Genomic DNA, 25,477 nt, shown 5'->3' with positions numbered 1-25,477 from the left:
TTCAAGGGTATAAAGCCCTACTGTGCACATAGCACTTTAGCTTGAAAAAGGTCCTGTGAGAGGAGTGAAACGTAGCTTTTTTGTCATGGAACAATAAACCACATTTTCTATTTGCAACAATATCTTGGAGTGCTGCGATCATTTTGTCTTTGGTGTATCTATAGGACTATATGGATTATGGTCAGGCTCGCATAGCACCCGCTGCTTTATCTCTAGAAGTGCTGCTTTCTTCATAGATAGATGATAGATAGATAGATAGATAGATAGATAGATAGATAGATAGATAGATAGATAGATAGATAGATAGATAGATAGATAGATAGATAGATAGATAGATAGATAGATAGATAGATAGATAGATATGAGATAGATAGAGAGATAGATAGATAGATAGATAGATAGATAGATAGATAGATAGATAGATAGATAGATAGATAGATAGATAGATAGATAGATAGATAGATAGATAGATAGATAGATAGATAGATAGATATGAGATAGATAGATATGAGATAGATAGATAGATAGATAGATAGATAGATAGATAGATATGAGATAGATAGATAGATAGATAGATAGATAGATAGATAGATAGATAGATAGATATGAGATAGATAGATAGATAGATAGATAGATAGATAGATAGATAGATAGATAGATAGATAGATAGATAGATAGATAGATAGATAGATAGATAGATATGAGATAGATAGAGAGATAGATAAATAGATAGATAGATAGATAGATAGATAGATAGATAGATAGATAGATAGATAGATAGATAGATAGATAGATAGATAGATATGAGATAGATAGAGAGATAGATAGATAGATAAATAGATAGATATGAGATAGATAGATAGATAGATAGATAGATAGATAGATAGATAGATAGATAGATAGATAGATAGATAGATAGATAGATAGATAGATAGATAGATAGATAGATATGAGATAGATAGATAAATAGATAGATATGAGATAGATAGATAGATAGTAGATAGATAGATAGATAGATAGATAGATAGATAGATAGATAGATAGATAGATAGATAGATAGATAGATAGATAGATATGAGATAGATAGATATGAGATAGATAGAGAGATAGATAGATAGATAGATAGATAGATAGATAGATAGATAGATAGATAGATAGATAGATAGATAGATAGATAGATAGATAGATAGATAGATAGATAGATAGATAGATAGATAGATGGCTGGACGGACGGACAGATAGATAGATATGGGATAGATAGATAGATAGATAGATAGATAGATAGATAGATAGATAGATAGATAGATAGATAGATAGATAGATAGATAGATAGATAGATAGACATGGAATCTGTTGAGAATTATTTTTTCTTTTTCTTCTGGGGTGCCAGATTTTGCTGTAATGTCCACAATTCTCGGTCATGTATGGGGAAATGTATTATTGTATTTAGATAAACGAATTCTTTTTTTTTTTTCTAATTCTTATTGTTATTCTACATTGTATTATACCTGAATGATAACTTGTTAATAAATGCTCTTCATCTTCATCTTCATCATGGATTCCTTTACACACGCAGGTGTGTCTGACGTGTGTTCAGGCTGAAGTGCGCATCTATTCTAAACAGTACGGTAGTAGAGGAGGCTACAGCTGTAAGGCTGAGATATAATCGTGGCAGCTCGGCGCTGAGAAGTAACACTGGAGTTAGCAGTGCAGGCAGAGTGGCAGGCAGTGCAGGCTGAGTGGCAGGCAGAGTGGCAGGCAGACACAGCACATGGACTGAAGACACGACTTCCACAGCCTCCGAGACTAATGACCAAGCCACTGTCACCTGTGTGCATTGCAACATAAGCATTTCGTCATCAAATGCGGCGCTCCCAGAGGTGGTGGCGATGAGGTCCTGGGTTTACAGGATAAGAGTTCTGGGAGGGGAGACCTGCAGACGTCACAGAACACAGACTTAGAGGAGAGTAACATCTGATCGCTTCTTACAAGGGCACCTGGATGGGTAGAGGTGCCAGGTCCAACCATGCTGGTCTGAGCACACTGGGTAAGTACTTGAAGTAAGTTTCCTGCTCTGTTATACAGGAAGCGCGTTCATTACTTTGTGTATCTTCACTGACATTGTATCAATACGAACTAGTTATTTACTATATGTCAACGTGACAACCATGCTGTGCCCTTCTGTGGACCTGTCAGACGTGGTATGTGCTGCTGCAGAACATCTTGCTCACATGTGACTGCACTTCAAACAATAGTTATTATAGATTCAATCTGTTACCTGGCGTTACAGACACCTGTCCCTATAGAAGATTATATATATATATATATATATATATATATATATATATATATATATATAATGAGAATCATAATTTTTTATTGTTATTATTATTGTCCCCACTTTTTTTTTTTTTTTAATCATCTTATGTTTCATGATTGACAGACACATTGATATTCCATAGATTTTATCTCCAGCCCCGGCTACCAATGATAATCATATATTATAGTGACGACAGGACATGAAGTATTTAAATCCATCCACTTTTTTATTTTATATTTGGATGTTTATTGCACGTTTTTCTATTCGGAGTTGTGTAATAGTGACTTGTATTTGTCAGCCGGAGGAGTCTTTATGGTAATTGACGTTGATGCCCATGCCACATACTGTCCATTGTCATAGTGACTGATAGTGTATGGGGCAGCCGGTTATTTAGACATCATCTTTGCCATCCAGTATTTCTTATTTGTTCCATTTATGACCAGCTATAAGGGTATGTTCACACGTAGTCAACAAAAACGTCTGAAAATCCAGAGCTGTTTTCAAGGGAAAACAGACCCTGCTTTTCAGACGTTTTTTTACCAACTCGCATTTTTCGCTGCGTTTTTCGTGCCGTTTTCGCAGCGTTTTTTACGTCCGTTTTTGGAGCTGTTTTCATTGGAGTCTATGAGAAAACAGCTCCAAAAACGTCCAAAGAAGTGTCCTGCACTTCTTTTGACGAGGCTGTATTTTTACGCGTCGTCGTTTGACAGCTGTCAAACGACGACGCGTAAATAACAGGTCGTCTGCACAGTACGTCGGCAAACCCATTCAGATGAATGGGCAGATGTTTGCCGACGTATTGGAGCCGTATTTTCAGACGTAAAACGAGGCATAATACGCCTCGTATACGTCTGAAATTTGGCCGTGTGAACATACCCTAACTCGCACACTAATATATCCTCCAGCTTCAGTGATCGGTCCAGTCCGAGCTCTGGGTCTATGGCTTTGTTCTTTACTAGAGGATTTCAATCACTATTTTCCTACTTATGGCTTTTATATTGTCCATTCCCCACATACAAGGGACGTATCCCTGTTGATCTAGAGAGTGATTGGGGGATGGAGGAACGAGGGTATTCAACCATTATACGGGAATGTCAGGTCTGTAATCTGCACGGTGGATGCTCCAGAAGGGGGGGATTTCCAAGGCAGATTAGGACTTTAATTAATTTAACAAATTATTGGGGGTTTCCCACTATAAACATTTGTGGCATCCCCAGCTCTGGGACCTCCAGCTATCTGGAGCACAGGAGTCCCCTGACCGCCGTATCCTCGGGGAAATTAAATGTAGATGTGGCCGTGCATATCCATGGCTGTCTCCTTTTAGGCTGAATGCACACGTTGCATATTTTGATGCAGAAAATACGCAGCGAAACTGCAAGAAAATCGCAAAAAATATTCGCATTGCAATTTCTACGTTTTTGCTGCGTAGATCGCAATGTTTTCATGCTGCGGGCTTTGCTGCATATTTCTGCATAACTAGGGAGATGGAATCGCGGGATAAAGTGACATGCCGCCGTTTCAAAAATATGCACCGCGGGTTAATTTACTTCCCGAAAAATACTACAGCGTGGACATGAGATTCCCTGGAATCTCATTGCCTATGCTGGTACTGTATTACGCTGCGGTACTGTAAACGCACGTAATACACACCGTGTGTATTCCGCCTTAAAGTCTGAGAGTAAGGGTGTATTTACACATACAGGTTTCATTCAGGCTTTTTTTTAATGTTTTTTTTTTAAGCAAAAACTAGGAGTGGATCGCAAAGGATAGAGACTACTTCTATTATTATTTGGTTTAAAAACTGCATTCCAAAATCTGATCAAAACCTGCACGTGTGAATACAGAAACAGTCAAGCATCAAGTTCAACCAGAGGAAAGTGAGGGGGTTAATCATAATTAACCCTGGTTAATCCAGAGAGAGACCAAAACTCCCTATAAATCATGGTTTAACCTGCCCTTAAAGGAAAACCACTTCTTTATTCATGTAGATTCACTGATAATTGAACTGATATCACCAATTAGGAACACTAGCTCCAATAACTGGTGTGATAAATGATATAACATCTTCATTGGTCACTCGTCACTACTGTGGCATCAGAACGTCACTACTGTGGCATCAGAACGTCACTACTGTGGCATCAGAACGTTACTAATGTGGCATCCGATAAAGCCGGCCACAAAGTGCCCAAGTGGTGCAATGCAAATATTTAATAACTCTTATTTTTTGCTATGATTACCAATATTATAGCAAAACTAGCTGATCCAGCTTAAAGTAAATGTCCACTCTTGAGTACAAATTTGGTTTTTGGAATCTAAATAGATCCAACATTTGGTGCTGAATAATTTCTAAATGTATCTTTAGTGATCAGAACCCTGTTTTTCTGATACAGAGCTCCAAATCCACCGCTAAGAACATTCTGGCTGCCTTCAGTGGCCACTAGGGCAGCATAGGAGTGTACTGCATACGGTTTATACATTAAACTAAAATAATAAAATGGTAATCAGCTAATTTTTAAGCTCCCCCTAGTGGCAGCTGCAGGCAACCAGAATTTTAATATTTAAAGGGAACCTGTCCGCATTTTTGAGGCCTCAAAACTGTTGGCAGGGTAAAATAGAGGATGGGAAGGGTATTTTAAACTTTCTTTCAATGACTGAGAAACCGACGTTTGATTTTTCTAGTGCAAAGCGGTCGCAAGTGCCACACTTTGCTTTGACTGCTCTAGCGGCCAGTCAGGAGACTGCTAGAGCTGTCACTCAGAGCAGAGGGGCGGAGTTTGAAGCATGCAGTGCATGCCTTTAAAAAAAAGTCCTTTCCCCTCAAAATTTCTGATGGGTTCCCTTTTAACTCTATCTCCATGCAGTGGATTTGGAGATCTGTATCAGCAAAAAGAAGCTCAGACCGCTATGAAGATGAGTTGCAGTATTGAGAGTTTAGGATTTCCAGGTCTGCATCATGTATAGTCCGTGCACCAGGATATAGGAGATTTCAGAAGCTTGGATTTTCAGATTGAGACTCCGATCCCGCATCTCATTGGTTCATCTGAATGACTTATCATTTAACACAAACATGTCAGTTAATATGCAACAACACAAAAGTTGTAAAAAAAAAAAAAAAGCGACTTAACGCTTGTGTAAGTAAAACTGATATGATTCATGGTGGAGTGGACCTTTGTTCTCCTCGTTGACAGGAAGAATTCAACCTATCAATTCATTAAAGGGACAGGGACACTAAACCTGGTGCAGGAGCTGCTAATGTAATTCACATACATGTACTGTATGTAATTGTTTCCAGGGGCTCTGAGAGCTGGAGATGTGTTAAAGCCTTCTTACAGAGGCCAATGATCGGGCAAACGAGCGCTCATACGGTCAGACGATCACAAGCAAACGCTGATTCGTCAGCTCATCTGCTCTTTTACGCAGAATTAAAAATCTTTGTCGGCAGCGCATCGCCCTATGTAATCCGTGAGACGTTCTGCCGACATGATGAAAATGTATAGGGACGAGCGATCGAAGTAACGAGCGCTCGTCCCTAGAAGTATCCAATCGTTGTTCCGTGTGATATGGGCAAACGAGCGCCGATCAATGAGATGTCTCGTTGATCGGTGCTCGTTCACACGACCCATGTCGTTCCGTGTAATAGTACCCTCCTGTAAAGAGGAAAGTGGATAGTAACATCTCAGTCATCCTCTCGTCCTTTCAGATATGGCTGATAACAGGGAAGAAAAGACTGCATATAACTAATATAATCACCCAGTCTTAGATTTAGTGTCCCGATTGATCGGAGTCTAGTTTATTTACTGATACATTTTCTAATGATTGCCTAGCTAGAAAACCTACCTTTACAGTTCTGCTCCTCTCCGTTTTATACATGACTTTTTATCACCGTTGTATTTGATGCCAGGTGTTACCATGCGGTTTATTGTTACATTTTATGATTGTGGTATTGTGCTCTGCTATTCTACATTCTAACATGCGTAATGCTTCCAGCTGGTAAACTTGTCAGTGTGGTTTGGATACATTGTAACCTGGGTTCATATAGGTGTTACAAGGCTGGGGCTGGAATGCATGTGACATTCCTAAACTGACAACATTCCGGATGGGGGTTGCTGTGTTTATTGCATATTTTAAATTTATTTTTTTACCAACTCAAGAGGGGGTATTACAAAATAAAATCGCCAAATGATAATGGCAAAAACCTAGGCAGAAAAATGTACTGTTGATTTATTGCAGGATTGTTATTTTTTTCATTTTGTTTAATGTTTATGGTACTTAGAAGATTTCCTTTATGCATATGGAAGAAAATGTGATTTGAATGTTTCGCTGACCGCACAGGGAAGTCACATCTTAGTTGTTAGGTATGTTTCTTCTTGAACCAATTACACTAAATACATACAGCTGGTAAGCGTTGCACATATTGAATCCTCTTTATAGTAGATTGCATGGTTTAGGGTCCTCATTGTTGTCGCAGTTGGTAAAGGGGTTAATAACGCTTTTGGATAGCATGGGCCCCTAGAGTAAAGTTGATCATAGCGATGGGGTCTTATCAGAAGTGGCAAAAGGCAAAGTAAATACAAATTTTTCTTGTAGTGCCGCATCAGATCTCAATGGATACCGATAGTCCTCCACAGAAAACGGCCAACCAGGAGCCCTCCCTCTAGAGTATATGATACCATGACCAGCTACGTCTTTTCCAACAAGAGACCAGTTTTTTTGGCTCACTATTTGTATGTGCAGTGGAACAATAATAAATAAATAAACCCATAATTAAATATTTAATTTCAAATTTCGTAAAATATCTTGGCAGTAAAGTTTATAAAAAGAGAAACGCTCTCACGTGGCACTTCTGTTTTTTGTGCAGTACAGTTGGGGGACCTTCTAGTCTGAGGAGAACATTGAAAGGGTGCCTTCCCACTCCAAATTAGAGATGAGATATAGCAAGCATGGTCTGCCAGAATGCTGCCCCCCTGCAGGCTGAGATGGGTGCCACCAGAGGGGAATTTTTTTACCTCTTCATGTGTGGTGGAACTTTCATCAGCAAAGTTTTTTTGGAAATCTCTGAATGCAAAACTATCCGAGTTCAATATAGCTTTGTAGGCTTTTGCTACCGGTCAATGCTCTGACCACCCAAAATTATGTCTCAATGACATTTAAGAGGACCGTTAATGGGGTTGTACAGAATGAAAAAATTATGACTTTCTTCTTCCAAAAACAGTGCCACTCCTGCCCACAGGTTGTGTGTATTGCAGCTAAGCTTCATTCACTTCAATGAAGTTTAGCTGTAATAGCAAACACAGCCCATGGACAGGTGTGGCACTGTTTCTGGAATGTTTTTCTAGTCCTGACAGTCCTGAACACCTTCTTTTCTTTTTTTTATTTTTATTTTTTTTTATTTAAAACTACAGCATCTCTTTAAATGAATAACATCAAATCATATGGGTGAGTGGATGTGAAAAGGCTTTATTACTAATAAATGCACAATGCTACCCCAATTGTCAGGATATCTAAGAATTAGAACATAGGTATGACTTGTCTTGGCTTGGGAAACTTTATTAGTCCTGGGTGAATATCACAGATTGATTTGTGGATCCTGCTTATATTTTTTTACCATACGTAGTAGACTTAATGTAGGTTTTGTTCGGCTCTTTTTCTATTTGCTTGTCTTGGAGTAGAACATTGTCCTATTCTCACACTTCTTATTCTATAATCCGGTTAGACCACAAGTGTTTCATTTAAGAAGTTAGTTTAAGGGTATGTTCACACGTCTTAACATATTACGTCTGAAATTACGGCGCTGTTTTCAGGCGAAAACAGCTCCTGATTTTCAGACGTTTTTGCAAGTACTCGCGTTTTTCACGGCGTTCTTTACGGACGTAATTGGAGCTGTTTTTGAATGGAGTCAATGAAAAACTGCTCCAAAAACGTCCAAAGAAGTGACATGCACTTGTTTGACGCGAGCGTATTTTTACGTGTCGTCTTTTGACAGCGACCAGTAAAATTACACCTTATCTGAGCAGAACATCGTAAAACCCATTGCAAGCAATGGGCATATGTTTGCAGGCGTAATGGAGCCGTCTTTTCAGGCGTAATTCGAGGCGTAAAATGCCCGAATTACGTCTGAAAATAGGCTGTGTGAACATACCCTAACAATGACACCCTTCAGTAGGGTCAGGCTGGTTCACCAGAGCACCAAAGGATCCCCCGGTGAGTAAGGCTCCGATACAGCAATGGGCACCAAAGGTCCAGCAGAAGACAAGCACACACAGGGTCTATTTCTTACGGGTTGGTTCACAAAACTGTTAGACCTTACTGATGATATGTCCTGTGTGTACGATGATCGCAATAAAGATTACAATGTAATTAATGGCTGACCTGAACACATGTTCTGTATAGACCCTCAGAACCATTTACCCTGGTGGGCCCATGGCACCCTATTCAGATGCTGCCCTTCCAGTCATGCGGGCCAGTGTGAAAAATCGAAATTTGAAATGTTTGTGCCAGAAAATATAATACTATGTTAATGGTTTATTTTACTACTTGTAAAGATTTGGACTTTCTTATCTCTTATTTGCTGATTGTTTTTAGTCTATTTAAATATTAGTTGGAACTAAATAACTTTACAAAACAGTGCAGACCTAAACTTCTCCTCTGTCAAAAAACCTATGAGCATAGTAAACATCCTGCACAATGAAATAACCACAGCTGAAAATTGAAAATTTATTTGCAGAACATCCATTTCATAGTGTGGGAAATAGAAAAGAAAACTGTAATAGACTAGAGCACAAATCAATAACTGTATTTTAGAAGTAGCATCTTTGCTCTTCTGTAATGCAAGACCTTTTGTCCTGATTTCTCTACGTTGACCTTCAAACATGACCCACCTCGACGGCAGTGCAGCTCGATACAGAGAGGAGCATTGGAAACTACAAGTGATGGTTTTAGTAGTATCATTTGCCTTATGTTTGTTAATTTTGCAAGGACAAATAACTTGGCTGAAGTTCGAATATAAAATAAATTAGAATAGATCGAAATTAAATCCAAAATCTTAAAACCAGATATGCAGGCTTTAAGCCCTGGTTTAAGGGGTTGTCCAGAATGTCCAATGTAGTCAATGAAAAACTGCTCCAAAAACGGCACAAGAAGTGACATGCACTTTTTCGCGGGCGTATTTTTACGCGCCGTATTTTGACAGCGAGGAGTAAAATTACACCTCGTGGGAACAGAACACCATAAAACCCATCGAAGGCAATGGGCAGATGTTTGTAGGCATAATGGAGCCGTTTTTTCAGGCGTAATTCGAGGTGTAAAACGCCCGAATTATGTCTGAAAACATGTGAACATACCCTAACTGGTACACCATGCAAAAGTTACGCCAGTCCCTTCCACCACCACCAACCCCAGGGCAGGATGTGTCACATTCATCAATAGGGTGCATTGCATAGGGAGAAAACCATGCCAGGTTGGTGTTTAAAAAAATAGGAAAACTTTAGTGACTCGTGCTCCGCGCAATTCTCAGGCCCTGCCCACTGTTCCTGACACATTTGTATGCGTTGGAAAACGTGACGCAGGGGCTTGATAAATCTCGCATATATGGCATATTTTCCTTCCGTGTATATATGTTTATTAATCTGAGCTTATATTAGGGGTTTAGAGCTACAAGTTTACAATGTATTGTGGTCTTTTGAAGGAAATGGAAGTATGGCTATGAAGCCTCCAATAACTGTTTGGTTGGATGCATGTGAACTAAATATATACTAAGTTTAAAGAAATCCATTCTAAATTATTTTTGAGATTTCCTTGATAATTCCAATGCAGAAACGTCATACACGTTGTTCAAATTAATATCCGGTACCTCTACGGAAAATGTTAATTTTTCTTCTTGCAGCTCCTTTTAATGTATTGTACAGAAGGTGTTAGTTCAGGTTCCCTAGCAACCCCTTAACTTCCTGTCTGGGTGACCACTATTTGAGTAAATATATCTTCATGTACTGAAGTGGTCACAGGAAAGATGTCGGCTTAGATCTCCTCTCTATTCTACACAGACTTGTCTAAGATCAAATAGGAGAACCTTCTAGTTTCAGGTTGTAAAATAATCAAGACTGTGGGGTGGGATGCAGGAAAAAGAAAAAAAATCAAGGCGATGGACACATTGCTATAGACTTTAGTAGCATGTTGGACCAGTCCTAGAGCCACTCTGAATTATTTTTTTTTTATTTAGTAGCCAGAACGTAAGAACTTCCATAGATATCGATAGGAACAACCCAAAAAGTTAAGACATCCGCTTTAAATTTCTAGAGCAATTCCTTGAAAAAACAGCATGGTTATGAGGTAAGTGTATGTTATGTGCCAGCTAGGTTTTATTGATGTTGTTTGGTATTTAGATTGAATGGTTGGAACTTTTTGGCTAGGTCAGATACAATTGTTGTCTATTTTTATTCTTGTTTTGACATTGTAATATGATGGCCTCCGATCATTCTGAGCTCATATACTCCTAATTTATTGTCCGTGAGGTCTAAAATAAGTTCATTATGAAAACCAGTCAGTGAATTGGCAGCTTAAGCCTCTGACCAGCAATGAACTTTTTGGACTGGGCTCTTCATTTTAATGCGTTGCTTGCCCTTTTTTTATTTTTGGTGATCTTCCAATTAGATACCTTCTTCTATGCCCCTTTGGATGACTACCATGCTTTTCATTCCCTCAGTCGCAATGTTCACTTATCCTGTCACAAGACAACCCGTTTCCATGCAAGCCACTTACACAAATATTTCCATAAATCACTCTGTTCACTTTATTACTTTCCGGAATGATAATTGCACACCTGCAAATGGTTTGTGCCGGGTGTAAAAAAAATTTTGACAAGTTTATCCAGTGTCCACATCTATTCCAAAAACTGTCAACAATTTAGGGTATTTTTTTTTTATATCTCCTGACGCTGCTTACGGTAAACACCAATTTGCAGGAAAATTTCGCTACATTTTTTTTTTTAATTTATCTTTTGCAAAATCCTTAGAAACATTTTTAGTATTCATCCGGGAAAATCGATGGTGGATAAATCGCAGTCACCATGGTAACTAAAAAAATTATCCCTTTCGTACTGGATCTTCCTGTAAGCCGTAGGTTGTCTTACTTATCTGACCCGCTTTTACCAGAGATTCTTCTAGGAACAGCACTGAACGCTTTTGGGATTGTCCCTACTCTGCAGTGCTGGGACTGTGTGACTACTTTTTGGGCACTACCGATGCTGTACAAAAACTCACTGTACTTATGTGCTGCACCCAAGGCCTGGTAGTTGCCCTTCGGAAATGTATCTGGTTATTGGTGCACGTATTTAAAGGGGACACTGAGACTAAGAGGTACCATTTTCTGGTTCTAGTGACTTTGTTAGCTCGGTCTGTGTAACTGACCTTTTGACTTTAGGATTTCTGGATTCTGACTCAGCAAGTTATTCGTCTTTGTTGACTCTTTGATTGAACATCGGCTGAAGCCTGCTAATACTTCCTTTATTATGTATGCAATTGCTGATCTGGCTTTGACGACTACTCTCATCTCCCCTTTCTATAAGCATATAATAATAAACCAGGTTTTAAAATACTCGGTGCAGCTTTTTCTATCATTTTATTATCTAGCTGAACACAAGGTATTCTAATTTAAACAAATTATATGGTTAACATTTTGTGAAATCGGTTTTGAAGAATGAGCTTGACTGGTGATAAGACCATAAAATAGAATTAATGCTTAATGTCGAGGTTCTATATATATATATATATATATATATATGCTGTAGGTTGTATTTGTGAGTTTGTACTGTGTGCTTCATCGATGTACCACGGTGTAAAGTTGCAGGAAGGATACCTTTTTAAGATGTTCTTTTGCTAGGGTCTATGTATTATAAAAGTGCATACTTTTTCAGTAGAAATCATGACCTTTAGATGGATGAAGCTTGCCTTCTTATTATATCATGCACTAATTATTAGAGCGGTTGTATTCTTTTATTCCGAACTCCTGAAAATTGATTCTACTGTATTTACTTTAAGAGTTTTGACAAGTTGAAGACAGGTGTACTTTTATAAGCTGTGAGCTTTGAAACTCTAAGATGAATCGTTAAAAGGATTGTCTCATCTAGACCACTCCTGTCCATGTGCCCTATCCGCATCATGGAATGGGGGTCCCCTGCTTGGGATGCTCATCTATGAACCAGTATGGAAAGACACAAAGTAAGAGCGGCTCCCACTCTGGTGGACCCAGCCCATCCATGTATGACATGGTCGGCCATTTCCTTAAATGAGGCCCATGTAATATTACATATTGCTGAACATATAATTTTTCATAATGCAGAAACAACTAGAGCACAAAAGGGTAGTAAAAATTGTGTAAGAGCCCAACTGTTTTTTTTTTTTTGTAGACTACTGTTTAGACCAGTGATTCTCAGCGTTGCTAATCCAAGTACCCCCTACCCATAAAAATTACATCCGAGAACCCCCAAGGCTATGATCATAGACTGTGCTGCTGGCTGAGCGGAGAGAGCACTACTTTTGAGACAGGGCATTTAATCTCTGGAGATCACATACCACAGGTTAATTCTAGATTCTACACCGTTGATTAATCTTAAGTTAGACACCTAAAAATAATTTGTCTGTACAGTTCAGTTTTACCTATATACTGTAATTAATAAAATTGCACTGTCCTTGTCACATAAAACCCTGCTTTCCCTAAGGCCTATGCTAGACGAGGATTTCTGCCATGCATTTATACTTGGTGCACTTCAACCCATGTGATTTGGTCCTATCATATGCATTGAACCCAGCGTGTTCTGTAGTGCTGTTTCCAGATTGTAGTCGCTCACATCAGTTCCTGACTCTAATGGGTCTGATTTCCATATGTCTCTCACACATTTGGGTCAATTTGTGTATAGGGCAAAATAACCTATTATGCTTTTGGAGAATGGGAGATAAACATAGTACCCAGAGGAAACCCATACAAACACAAGGAATATCGTGTCCAAATTGGGAAAAACCAAATTGCCAATAATGCTGCAACCTGGGCTACGAACATCCTGGATGCGAGCTAATCACAGAAGTGGACGGGTCTCTGACCTTCCACAAGATCAGGCTACTAAAATAATTTATGTGATGAATGATGATGAAAGAAAGTCCCCCCTCCAGACTTCTTTTTAATGAATTCTCCATAATATATATAGAAAAAAAGTAGATCCGGAGTTTTTTGTATATAAAATATAGCTTTTACTTGTTTGTCTTAAAAAATAACTTTAGAAAAAACATACATGTACAGAAAATATATATATAAAAAGTAGCAAGTGTACTGAATTTTTGATTCTCATTCATAGCCTGTATCCAGTATCGTGAGGTGATACGACATTAACAGCAATTCATGCGTGTATATAATGAATAAAGAGTGTTCGTTCAACAATTTTTATGTCTAGAGATCCTTTCCAGTTAGTAACCAACAGGTAATAATAATAAGTGACCAACAGGTACAAGAGTATGGGGCTCAATGCCCCCCTACCCGTATGGATGTCATCCGTTTTCTCTGACAACCTTTAAAGCTTGCTGTCCAATGGATCAGGAAAAAGCTCTCCTTGTATGTATAAAGGATCTCCTCTGTGAACTCTCGTAACGCGTTTCCTCACGGCCACATGATTCTTCAGTGGAGAGGGGCCATACCCAGCTAGATCCAAATTTTCAGGAGTGCTGGAGCAAATCAAACAGGCTGTATGTCTGCAGGCGTGCTTGCAATGGCAAGAAATCGCTCAGGTACGTCTGTAGTTCCATATCTGGCGCCTGTTTCCTGGCTTTTTATATATATATATATATATATATATATATATATATATATATTGTCTGTACATGTATGTTTTTTTTCTAAAGTAATTTTTTAAGAGAAACAAGTAAAAGCTATATTTTATATGCAAAAAACTTTGCAACTATCTGGTTGTCTATAGTCCTGTCCACTTCAAAATACTGGAGACTCAGACAAGCATGAGATAACCGCTCTAAATAGAAGCTGAGAAAGTTCAGAAGATGTTATCTATACGTTGATTTGCTTTAAGTAAATTCCCAAAATTGTGATTTGCTTTTTATAATGTATTTAATAGTGTCAAATACTATAGCTCTTATCTGTTTTGTAAATTTAGTAACCCTACTGTATATAAGGATTAGCAGTACCTCAATGGAGTCATTTGTCAATCAATTTTGAGATTCAATCCAGTAAAGCACTGGCAACATTTCTCCAATATTGATTGTCTACATGTTAAAGGAAATTTGAGACTGGGAGGATGTACAGTATTAAGAAAAGGTCGGAGATCCAAATTGTTCTAATTCATTCTGGCATTTCCCGGCTAGGTAAAATGTGAAAAACTTGTGGGATCATTAGAACGTAACGCACAGTGCCCAGCTTATTAACCATATTGTAACCCACCATCCTATAGTCTTTCGAGTGCAGTTTGTCATTATGAGAAGTATTGCAGTAATTATCACTAGTACCCTTCAATATATTTTGGAAGTAAGGTCACCAGATGGAATATGCCAAAAATGATACACTGTAGTCCTAAAGGGCTGGTAATAAGACTGTTCAGTAGTCATGTGGTGGTCTACAAGTTGTAGCTCTCCAGCTGTTGTGAATCTTCAACTCCCATCACGTCATAACAGTTGCAAGCTGTCATGGCATGATGGGAGTTGTAGTTTTGCAACAAATGGAGAGGAGAGAGTTAGAGACCACTGCTCTAGGCCTTGGCCGGGCAGGAGAGCCACGTCACTGGATCACTAGGTTAGCGAGGTTTCTCCGGTCAGGTTACACGAATGACCATGAATTTTCTTTGTGTCTGGATTCACAATAGAAGATATTTATTATTTTAAAATATGAGAATTTTGTTGATGACACCTCTGGAAAGTATTCGCAGGCTTGATCTAGTACTTGCCTCCTATGATTGAAGAGCTTTTCATACAGTTCAGAACAAATGTGATAGAAATATTTTTCTATTTAGAAGTCAAAATTATTTAAACATTTTTTTTAAGTGTTTAGTAAAACACTAGCGTGCACTTAACCAGTACAAACATTGCATAATATTTCATGGTGATGCCGGCTTAAGTGCATTGATATTCATGGTCTTTGATATATTTAAAATGTCACTCATTCTAGGGAGAATATAATGTAGAGGCTAGATTGTCGGAATGATATTTTTTTTACAAGTGAGTAATAGTTCTAAATACTCGCATAGAGCGAATGTGTGAGGGCGAGGTATGCTGAGTGCCTTTAATGTTTCACAATCGAGATAACTGGTTACTTCAAATGGATATAATGGGGCAAGGAGAAATTTCTTAAAGCGAAGCAAATCAAAATTCTACAGGGTAAAAATCTTAAAAAAATAAATGTATTTCACATAAAGGGGGACCCCCAAGTCAGGATTCCGGCTTCCCACTGTTAACCAGCTAAGTAATAGCAGACACCGTATAATCCAGCTAAAATCACCCATTTATTTGAATGGTCACCATGTAATTATAAATTTCTCCTGTAGAGGCCACTGCAGTGGAAACGTGTTGTCAGATGAAACTTTCCCTGGCAATATCATTTAATTGCAGAAGCTAGACCTGTGACTGATCAGCTGATCGCTGGTGAAGATTTTTTTTTTTTTTTTTTTTTTTTTTTTTTTAAGAGAAGGGCTTCAATTCTTTTATTTGCGAAGATCACTTTCAGACTGTGATCACCGCTCAATATAGCAGAGAGTTATCTATCCTCTAATGTGATTATGTTCATAAGAACAGGGTTAAGTGCGACAACGGAAAAATCTGGATATGGAGAGTTGCAGCCAGTCAGATCATTGGACTGATCATAATACAGTAGTGGAGCAGTGTACTGATCTTGTTTAAGGCAGTGACCGGTCCACTCATAGTTCAGTTATTTGACCTCAGAATAGTATTTTCTTGCAGGTTTATGTTACTGAGAAAAGTGCTGTATAATTTTTTTTGAAAAATTCTAATTTGTAATGTCTATAGCATCTGACCAATGATCGCCAAATGTTTCACAGTAGGGGAAACTAGGAGTTAACCGGCTGAATTTCCTGTTTCCCCCGGAGGTGGTGTCAGAGGCTGTGTTCACACTGCGTTTGCAGTGTATGTTTAATCTATATGCTGGAAAAGCTCTGAGCGTATACGCTAAACATAGAAATAGGCCCCCATTTACCCAATAGAGACCAAAAGCGTGTCCTCAATCGGGCTGGTTTACGTTGGTTATACGTTTTATTTACATTGGTGGCGTATGCCATACGTCACAAGCATCCGTTTAAAGTATGTCACAAACTTTTTATGACGTATGTGCTAAACTGATGCCATAATAGCATATTGGTGATTGATGCCTGTGACCGATTCTTCCAAACTAATAGGCGAATATGGCATCCCCTTAAAGCGTACGTAACGAAAGCTCTCATGATGTATACGTTAAACAGACGCTATATTAGCCAAGAGGTGATGGATAGCGCTTTTAGGCATTCATGACATCCTTTGTTTAACATATATATTGTGAGCTTCTCCTTGCATATACATAAAACAGGGACCATAAACGCAGAGTTAATGTAATACAAAATATGTAACTGCGACTCTACCATATGCCATGTGACCTAATTATGTTTTATGTGGCAGAGATTCTGTTGGGCACCTCTGTAGTTATACCCATGCAAATGTCTACGGTCAAGATTAAGACCACTTATTAGTGGAATGGATACAAGTGTGATGCCATACTGTAGCTGAAAAAGAAAGTCCCCAAAAACGACAACCGTCGGTAAACATTCATACATCATTCTGTTGGTTTTGGTATAATTGCACTGCAGAAAACAAGCTTCATAATCATTAAAACTTTACAGCAAGTAGAGAAACCAGTTCTGTCAGTCAAGACTTCTGAAAAGGCACGAGTTCAGCTCTCAAGACTGAAACTTCTACATGATTAAAAAGTTGTGAACATTCAGGCATTTTTCCACATAGCTGCGGGATGGTGAGGAGATTCTATTTTCTTCACAAGTTCTTTGGAATTAGTTCGAACATATACACATAGAGCAATTCATGTTTTTCATAAGGTTTCCTGGTATCTGACATTCCTTATGCCAAGCTATGTATACAGTGATTCATGTTTCAAATGTCAGAGTACTGAAAGAATTTCAAATATGTCCCAAAAAGCAAATTATTCTGACAAACAAGTGTTTGTTTGCTTTTTAGGGTCCGTGAAGAACAGTCGCTTTATGGTATTCCCATATTGCGCATATATATCTCCATCTCTATCATCTCTATCTCGTATCATCTCTATCTCCCCGCCCAGAAGAGTTAAAATCATTACAAATGACAACCCTTTTTTCTTCTTTAATACAAATATAACTTAAAGGCTGTGCAAACTTTTGAACGCCATTTAAAAAAAATAGAAAAAATCAATATTTTATTTCACTTACAACAACTTTTTAGTGTTTTATTAAAAAAATAGAAGCTTTTTCGTGTGTTCAAAGCCAAATCAGTCAGGACCGCGGAAATGACGGCTTTGGTTAACGCTGGTCCTGCGTGTTTGTGACACGATGGATCCAGCTATTAATCAAATCTAAGTTTATGAAGTCGGTTTTGTCTGGCTTTGGACAATAATTTTAAATTCGGTTTCCCCTGATAAGCTGATGGAAGGACCCCATCGATCAACTGTATTCTTCATAGAAATCTGACAGCAAGTTTTCAGTTTCCCTGCAGCACCAACACACAGGCATTACATGGTGGCTATTGAAATCGATGACCTGTCTGTGTAGAGAACAGATGGGCCGGGTCCTCCAGAGCGAGAGACAGTCTTTGTAGCTGCTGTCCACTGTCGCTTAGTAAATAGTATCCTAATCGGGGGTCCTAACCATTTTAACAACCTCTTTTAATGCAATCCTTCAATTATTTGCACTGCATTACTGTTCAGGTGAACTTGTAGAAAAGCTCTGTGTCGTATTAAGGCTTGATCGCTCAAGTTGTGCCCAATCACACTTATATTAGATATGTTATCCTGACCTAGGTAAGTCCGAGAAGTGTATTTTGTTGAGCTTGGTATTACGTGGGACCTACATGCCTTTGAACCAGTTCTGGACATGTTGAGCTTCGTTCACATCTGCGTTCGGTCTTTCCGTTTCTGCTGTGTCATAGGCGCAGAACAACAGAAATACTCAAGTGCCGGATTTCTCGCATGCTGCGCTATTTTGTCTGCAAATTTTGACCAGATCTACGACAGACTCCTAATGGGCTTAGATGTGAACACCTCCTCAAAGTTCTAAACCAAGGAACCTGTTACAGTACATGGGAGAACAATGCAGTCAACAGAATGTAAATAGGTGTTTGGATATGCTTACACTACTATCTCTTGACCTATCAGATTAAGTACAATAGGTTCCACCTAGTACAACTCGGGGGTTATTAAAAAATTAATAAGTTGAGATGTATAAAAATGTTTGTAAATTGTATTTAATTTCTTAATTATAAATGCTTAGTCTACACATTGATATTGAGTTTTGGTTCTCTTTATATACAGTGAGATAAAAATGGACCCATTGTGATCAGTGTTCTCTATTCAAAGCGCTTGGCCAGGAATACATTTTATTTCTATCTTAAATTAATGTGACATGTACAATTAACTTTCCAATATAATGTCTGTTTATATGTATCAGCTTTACTTCCAAGTAGCGGTCACGCGACCGCACCCAGAGTAAATTTTTCACTTCGTGTGACGTTCTGTGTCTTTGCTGAGCCAGCACTTCCGGCAGAGGAGAGGCACCGTGTGTAATCGACTAGGTTTACAGGCAGGGGGCCGGGCGGATGTTTCATGAGCACTTCAGAGCTCCGTCTCTGGTCCCACTACATGTAAACTTAGTTGATGACGCTCCGTGCTTCTGCTCAGCCGAAAGTGCCGAAACTGCTAGTACATGCCCCCTCATCCTTCTACTCTCTCGGAGTTCCAGCACTGCCTGCCAGTATCCTCTCTCTGCTTACACACCCCTGAACCTTTACACAACACTGACCAACGGAAACCGTTTGCACCGGATCCGTCACCATTGAAATTAATGGTGATGCTAACAGAAACCTATGGTTTATGTTTGTTTCAGTTTGGATTCCGTTGATGGGCTCCCGACGGAAAGGTCAGACGGAACCCATGAACAGAGTACTGACGCAGATGTAAACGGAGCTTAATTAGAGCAGGGAATGACTCTATGAACAGAAGGGGGCGTGGCAGTATGCAAAGAGCAGAGATGAAGTGGAGGGGGTGTAAGCTGTCTTAGATGCAGCAAGGGATCATGGGTGGGTTACAAGACCGGAAACAGCCAGGACAAGAAGCAAGGGATGTAAACTGAGCAGCAGTGACGTTTGAGATCAAACAAACTGGTTAAGTAGGGGGTTTTAGGGAAGGCAAACAAAGACACTTTTTAGAAAATATTTTTTTCCTAACCAACATCTTTTAAATCAAGGTGAATCTGAAGTAATCCATACGATTACTCATTGACCTTATTGACGAAAAAAACTATTATTGTGAAGAATCTTGTTTCTTCTTTTATGGGACCCAAAGAGAGTTTGAATCCTGTAAAAAGAAGGCAATCAAAAACATTTTTAGCCTTTAGTATCCGCAAGTCATAGGTTTTCGACTACATAATTATACACATATTAATGTAATAGTCTATTAACCTTTCCTTTGTGGATTTGAAAAGATTTTCCAGGAATTTACATACAAGTTCTTGTTTTTTCATATATCTTTGTTTCCTTTTTTAGGTTATTTCTAAGAAGACTATAGGCACGCGAAGCAGGAATACGTTATTCATTCTACAATTCCACACCTATGGAGCACCATCCTTCTAACTGAAGCTAGGCTATTGAAAGTTGCCATGGCCTTGCTACTGTTCGGAGTGTGTTTTTTCTTTATTCCGCTTCAAGGGGTGGCTTCTCGGCCAACCTCAGACGATATAAGGATCTCCACATCTTCCCCTCCAGTTTATGAGCTGAAGAACATCCCTCATCCCGATGGTACCTACCAGCATTTACCACACACCATTATTATTGGAGTACGTAAAGGTGGAACTAGGGCTCTGTTAGAAATGCTCAGTCTTCATTCCGATATTGCTGTGGCTGAGACTGAGATACATTTCTTTGACTGGGAAAACCAGTATGGGAAAGGTCTACATTGGTACTTAAGCCAAATGCCTTTCTCCTACCCTGAGCAGCTTACTGTAGAGAAAACTCCGGCCTATTTCACATCAACTCCAGTTCCTGAACGTATATACAATATGAACAGCACAATTAAGGTTTTACTTATCTTAAGAGACCCTATTGAAAGAGTCTTATCGGACTACACCCAAGTCTATTATAATCACTTGCAGAAAAATAAGACCTATCCTCCAGTGGAGAGCCTACTTCTAAGAAATGGTGAACTCAATACTGACTACAAAGCAATAAACCGGAGTTTATATTACAGTTATATGGAGAAATGGCTTAAGTACTTTCCACTACAAAATATTCATATTGTTGATGGTGACTATTTAATTAAGGATCCGTTCCCTGAAATACAGAAGGTAGAGAAGTTTCTGAACCTTTCTCCTCAAATCAACGCATCAAATTTTTACTTCAATGAGACCAAAGGGTTTTACTGTTTACGGGACAGTGGCCGAGATCGTTGTTTACATGAGTCCAAAGGACGGGCTCACCCACACATAAGCTCCTTTCTCTTAGGGAAACTACGTGACTACTTCTATGAACCCAATAAAAAATTCTTTGAGCTTGTTGGAAGGACATTCGATTGGCTGTAAATAAAAGTGAAGTTGTAACATTATCCTTTGGGAATGTTACATTGTATTTAATAAGGATATTTAAGCTATAAGTTATTTGTAAATTGAATATTCTATATAGGACTAGGATATGAAGAAATAAACTAGCTATATTTTTATACTGTATAACTGTGAATACTCTTTGTATAGTTTTTCCAGGATAATAAACAATTTTGGAATATAGAAAGATTATTTATGCTTATTGCCAAAACAATTTTTTGTTCTTTTATTTTTAATGTCTTCAATAGCAGTTTAAGAATAGGTGGTGCTATATTGAAATGCAATGTTTAATACTACAAAACTTGTATCCAAATTATTGGTTAATAGAGAGGTAATAATTTTGCCAAATTCAGTATATCAAGATTACTAACCAATTTGCAACTCTGTTGATGTTTTAAGAAAATTAGCAAATCTATTTTGAGATACAATTTTGCAGTGTTTCAACCACAGGGCTGGGCAGGATTTGTTTTGTACAGATCTATGATACGATTCCCATAGAATTCTATGGGCCCATTCTGTACCTCCATGTATGGTGGAGGTAATGTCTTCAATGCACATATGGACCACTAGGAGTCTTAAAGTTGACAAACTGATCTACCCATTTCGAGCAATGACTTAAAGGGTAACTAAACTTTCAAAAATCTTTTGACATGTCGGAAGTTTTGATCGGTGGGGATCTGAGCACTGAGACCCCCACCGATCACTAAAACGAGGCGGTAGAAGTGGTCTGGTAAGCTCTGTGCCGCTTCATTTATGATCGGCTTTATCTTGGAAAGCTGAGCAAGTGGAGTACGGGCTCAGACTTTCTATTGAGCCTGTACACCACTTGTTCAGCTTTCCGAGAAAAGCCGATCAGAAACGACGCTTCATTTTATCAATCGTGGGGGTCTCCATGCTCGGACCTCCACCGATTAAAACTTCTGACGTGCCACTATGACATATTAAAAGTTTAGTTACTCTTTAAGATTTGCCTAAGGGTATGTTCACACGCAGTGACCAAAAACGTCTGAAAATACGGAGCTGTTTTCAGGCGAAAACGGCTCCTGATTTTCAGACTTTTTTGTAGCAACTCGCATTTTTCGCTGCATATTTTACGGTCGTTATTGGAGCTGTTTTTCAATGGAGTCAATGAAAACCGCTCCAAAAACATCCCAAGAAGTGACATGCACTTCTTTTTAGCAGGCGTCTTTTTACACGCTGTATTTTGACAGCGACGTGTAAAATTACACCTCGTGGGAACAGAACACCGTAAAACCCATTGCAAGCAAGCAGATATTTGTAGGCGTAATGGAGGCGTTTTTTTCAGGCGTAATTCAAGGCGTAAAATGCCCGAATTACGTCTGAAAACACTGCGTGTGAACATACCCTAAGGGCTCATTCAGACGAGCGTGATTCTCGTCTGTGTGCTGTTTTTCAAAGCACAGCACACGGACCCATGGCTTTCAATGGGGCCATTCACACATGCGTTGTTTTCACACATCGTGTGTCCATTGCGTGAAACTCACTGTCCTATATTGCTGTGTTTTCATGCACCTAGTCGCCTATTGAAGTCAATGGGTGCGTGAAAACCATGGTCGCACATCTGCGTGCTGTACGTGTTTCACGCATCAATTACATCGAAAAAAAAAAAAGTGCTTGCAAGTGCGTGAAAAACACAAGCGACACACAAAGCATACTGATGCAAAAACACAATGCCCAGGGACAGATTTATGCGCAAAATTAAAAATGTAAACTATCTCAGACCTTACACAGAACTTTGTTTATTTTGTTACCCCCCCCCCCCCCCAGACATTATTATTTTTCCATCAGTGTGTCCAACTGCCTTAATTTCTCTCCATTATGCCAGATAACATCCATGCATAGATAGATAGATGATAGATAGATTAATGGATAAAAAGATAGATTAATCCCTTGGTGACATACAACGTACTATTAGGCCAGATTCACATGAGTGTGTGCGTCTTCCGCGTGCAAAAAACGCCGCGGTTTGCATGCGCAAAAGGCACTTAACAGCTCCGTGTGTCATCACATATGATGCGCGGCTGCGTGATTTTCGCGCAGCCGCCATCGTTATGACACTCTGTTTGGATGTTTGTAAACAAAAGCACGTGGTGCTTTTCTGTTTTCAATCATACTTTTTACTGCTGTTGCGCGAATCACGTGCGTCCCACGGAAGTTGTTTTGCCAAGGTCTAAAGACAACACAACGTAACTGTACGCTGTGTTGCTAATGCGGGCTCAGAAGCTAACCCTGCACCATCCCCCGCGGGTGTCTACTGTATATTTCAGCCGACACCCTGTTGCATGGCCAGGACAGGAGCTAGCCTCCGATCCGGCCGATTAACTCTATAGATGCAGCGCTCAAAAGCGAGCGCTGCATCTATGGGGTTTACTAGCAGATCCGAACCCCGCAATGCTAATAGCGGGGTTCCGATGGCTGCTCTGGCAGACCGAAGGCCTAACAACGGCCTCCTGTCTGCCAAGTATGGAAGCCGGTTAGGTCCAGCTCGGAAGCGGGGCCTAAAAGGCTTATCCCCTGAAAGGATGGCTCAGAAGCTGAGTATGCGACATCAGCCGCCGGTGTCTGCTGTAACTTACAGCTGATGCCGTGCTGTAACGGCAGGGAACGGAGCTAGCTCAGATCCCTGCCATTAACCCCTTAGATGCCGCAATCAAAAGCGATTGCGGCATCTTAGTTGTTTGAGCCGATCGACATTGCTGCAATGTGATCGTAGGGGTTGCGGATCGCAACCAGAGGCCTAACCATAGCCTCCTGGTCTGCCACGTATGAAAGTCCATTAGGCCCTGCCCAGAGGTGGGCCTAATAGGCTTGCTGACCGTGAATAACTGTCAGCTCTAATGCATGCACTTCGTGGGTAGTGCAAAGTAAAGATCAGAAGTGCAGGCTTTCGAGTCCTAGTGGGACAAAACAAAAAGTTAATAAAAATGTTGAATAAAAACAAACACTGCGTTTTTTCCTTAAGCCTTTTATTATAGGGGGGAAAGTACACATTTGGTATCGCCGCATCCGTCATAACCCAAGCTATAAAACTATAATATTATTTTTTCCTGCATGGTGAACACGGCAAAAAATAAACTATGCCAGAATCGCTATTGTTTTTGGTCACCGCAGCTCACGAAACATAGAATAAAAAGTGATCAAAAAGTCACATCTACCCCAAAATAGTACCAATTAAAAGTACATCCTGTCCCGCAAAAAGCGCTCTTTTAGAATCTTTGTCGGTCTAACTAACTCTACTATCGTGTGATACCAGAGGCTGTCTGAGCAGTCTGCAGCTGCCGCCCATGCCTGACACCCTTCATCTCTGAGATCCAAATACTCACTAGATCTCGAACGTTATAGTTACCGTCTTTGAAAAAATTTTAACCTCACTAAATTTTGTACAGCTATTCACTTCATTTGCTGTAACCTGATTCTAAACTAAACAATAAAAGTTATATTTTAATGAATACAACAATCCAATAGCAGCTGGGAAATTTGGGGAATCTTTCGTGCTCAGCACATTTATCTGTTGTCCTTTCCATTTATCAGTGCCACACAACTGCGGATTATTATTTATTTACGGCATCGTTATACCGTCGTCTTATGCCCTGATGTACCCCGCACAGCCTACATATGCCCCCATATTATAAACTGAAATGCCAGCAAAACTCCAAACAGAAAAACTAGCAAGCAAAATCTGCGCTCCAACTGGCGCTCCCTCCCTTCTGAACCCTACAGCGCGCCCAAACAGCAGTTTACGTCCACATATATGGCATCGCCATACCCAGGAGAACCCGCTTAATATTTTGAGGTATTTATCTTCAGTGGCACAAACTGGGCACATATTGTGTGCTAAAATGGAATATCCGTGCAAAATTGCAATAATTACTGTGTGCCATATGCTGCGCATTCACTTCTAATGAAAAAACACGTGGGGTCAAAATGCTCACTAGACCCCTTAATATGCCCTACTGGGTGTAGTTTACAAGGTAGGGGTCACTACTTGAGGGTTTGTTTTATGATTTGACCTCCGAGCCCTGCAAATGTGGGCCAATGCTGTGAAAATACCAAAATAGGCCTCAAATGCGCATGTTACTCTTCAATTGTGAGCCCTGTCATTTGTCCAGGTAAATGATCAATGCCTTGAGGCGTGTAGTTTCTAAAATGTGGTCACTTCTTGGTGGCTTCCACCGTACTCTGGTACCTCCAGGGTTTTGCAAATGCGACATGGTGCCCAAAAATAAAATAAGCAAGATCTGCATGCCAAGTAGTGCTCCTGCATTTCTGAGCCCTGCCGTGTATCCAAACAGCAGATTATGACCACATTTGGGGTA

General features: G+C 39.5%; 1 protein-coding gene across 2 annotated transcripts; it reads left to right on the top strand.

Annotated features, from left to right (window-relative positions):
- Window positions 1-1,693: 1,693 nt before the first annotated feature.
- Window positions 1,694-21,291, top strand: HS3ST1 (heparan sulfate-glucosamine 3-sulfotransferase 1). Of its 2 annotated transcripts, XM_075849169.1 has the most exons (3): window positions 1,694-2,047; window positions 10,536-10,645; window positions 20,092-21,291. In XM_075849169.1, the coding sequence occupies exon 3, from the start codon at window positions 20,205-20,207 to the stop codon at window positions 21,120-21,122; it is 918 nt and encodes a 305-aa protein (XP_075705284.1). In that variant the 5' UTR covers window positions 1,694-2,047; window positions 10,536-10,645; window positions 20,092-20,204; the 3' UTR covers window positions 21,123-21,291. The 2 variants fall into 2 exon arrangements, with proteins under 2 accessions (XP_075705284.1, XP_075705273.1); XM_075849158.1 differs by lacking the exon at window positions 10,536-10,645.
- The last annotated feature ends 4,186 nt before the right edge of the window (window positions 21,292-25,477 follow it).

The sequence above is a fragment of the Rhinoderma darwinii genome, chromosome 1, assembly GCF_050947455.1.
Source record: "Rhinoderma darwinii isolate aRhiDar2 chromosome 1, aRhiDar2.hap1, whole genome shotgun sequence".
In the NCBI taxonomy this organism is placed as follows: domain Eukaryota; kingdom Metazoa; phylum Chordata; class Amphibia; order Anura; family Rhinodermatidae; genus Rhinoderma; species Rhinoderma darwinii.
Note: the sequence above shows the minus strand (reverse complement) of the source record. Positions and strands in the feature narration are given on the sequence as shown.

What these genes read in the sequence shown, in the direction of transcription:
- HS3ST1 (XM_075849158.1), top strand. Translation starts at nt 20,205, where the DNA reads ATGGCCTTGCTACTGTTCGGAGTGTGTTTTTTCTTTATTCCGCTTCAA.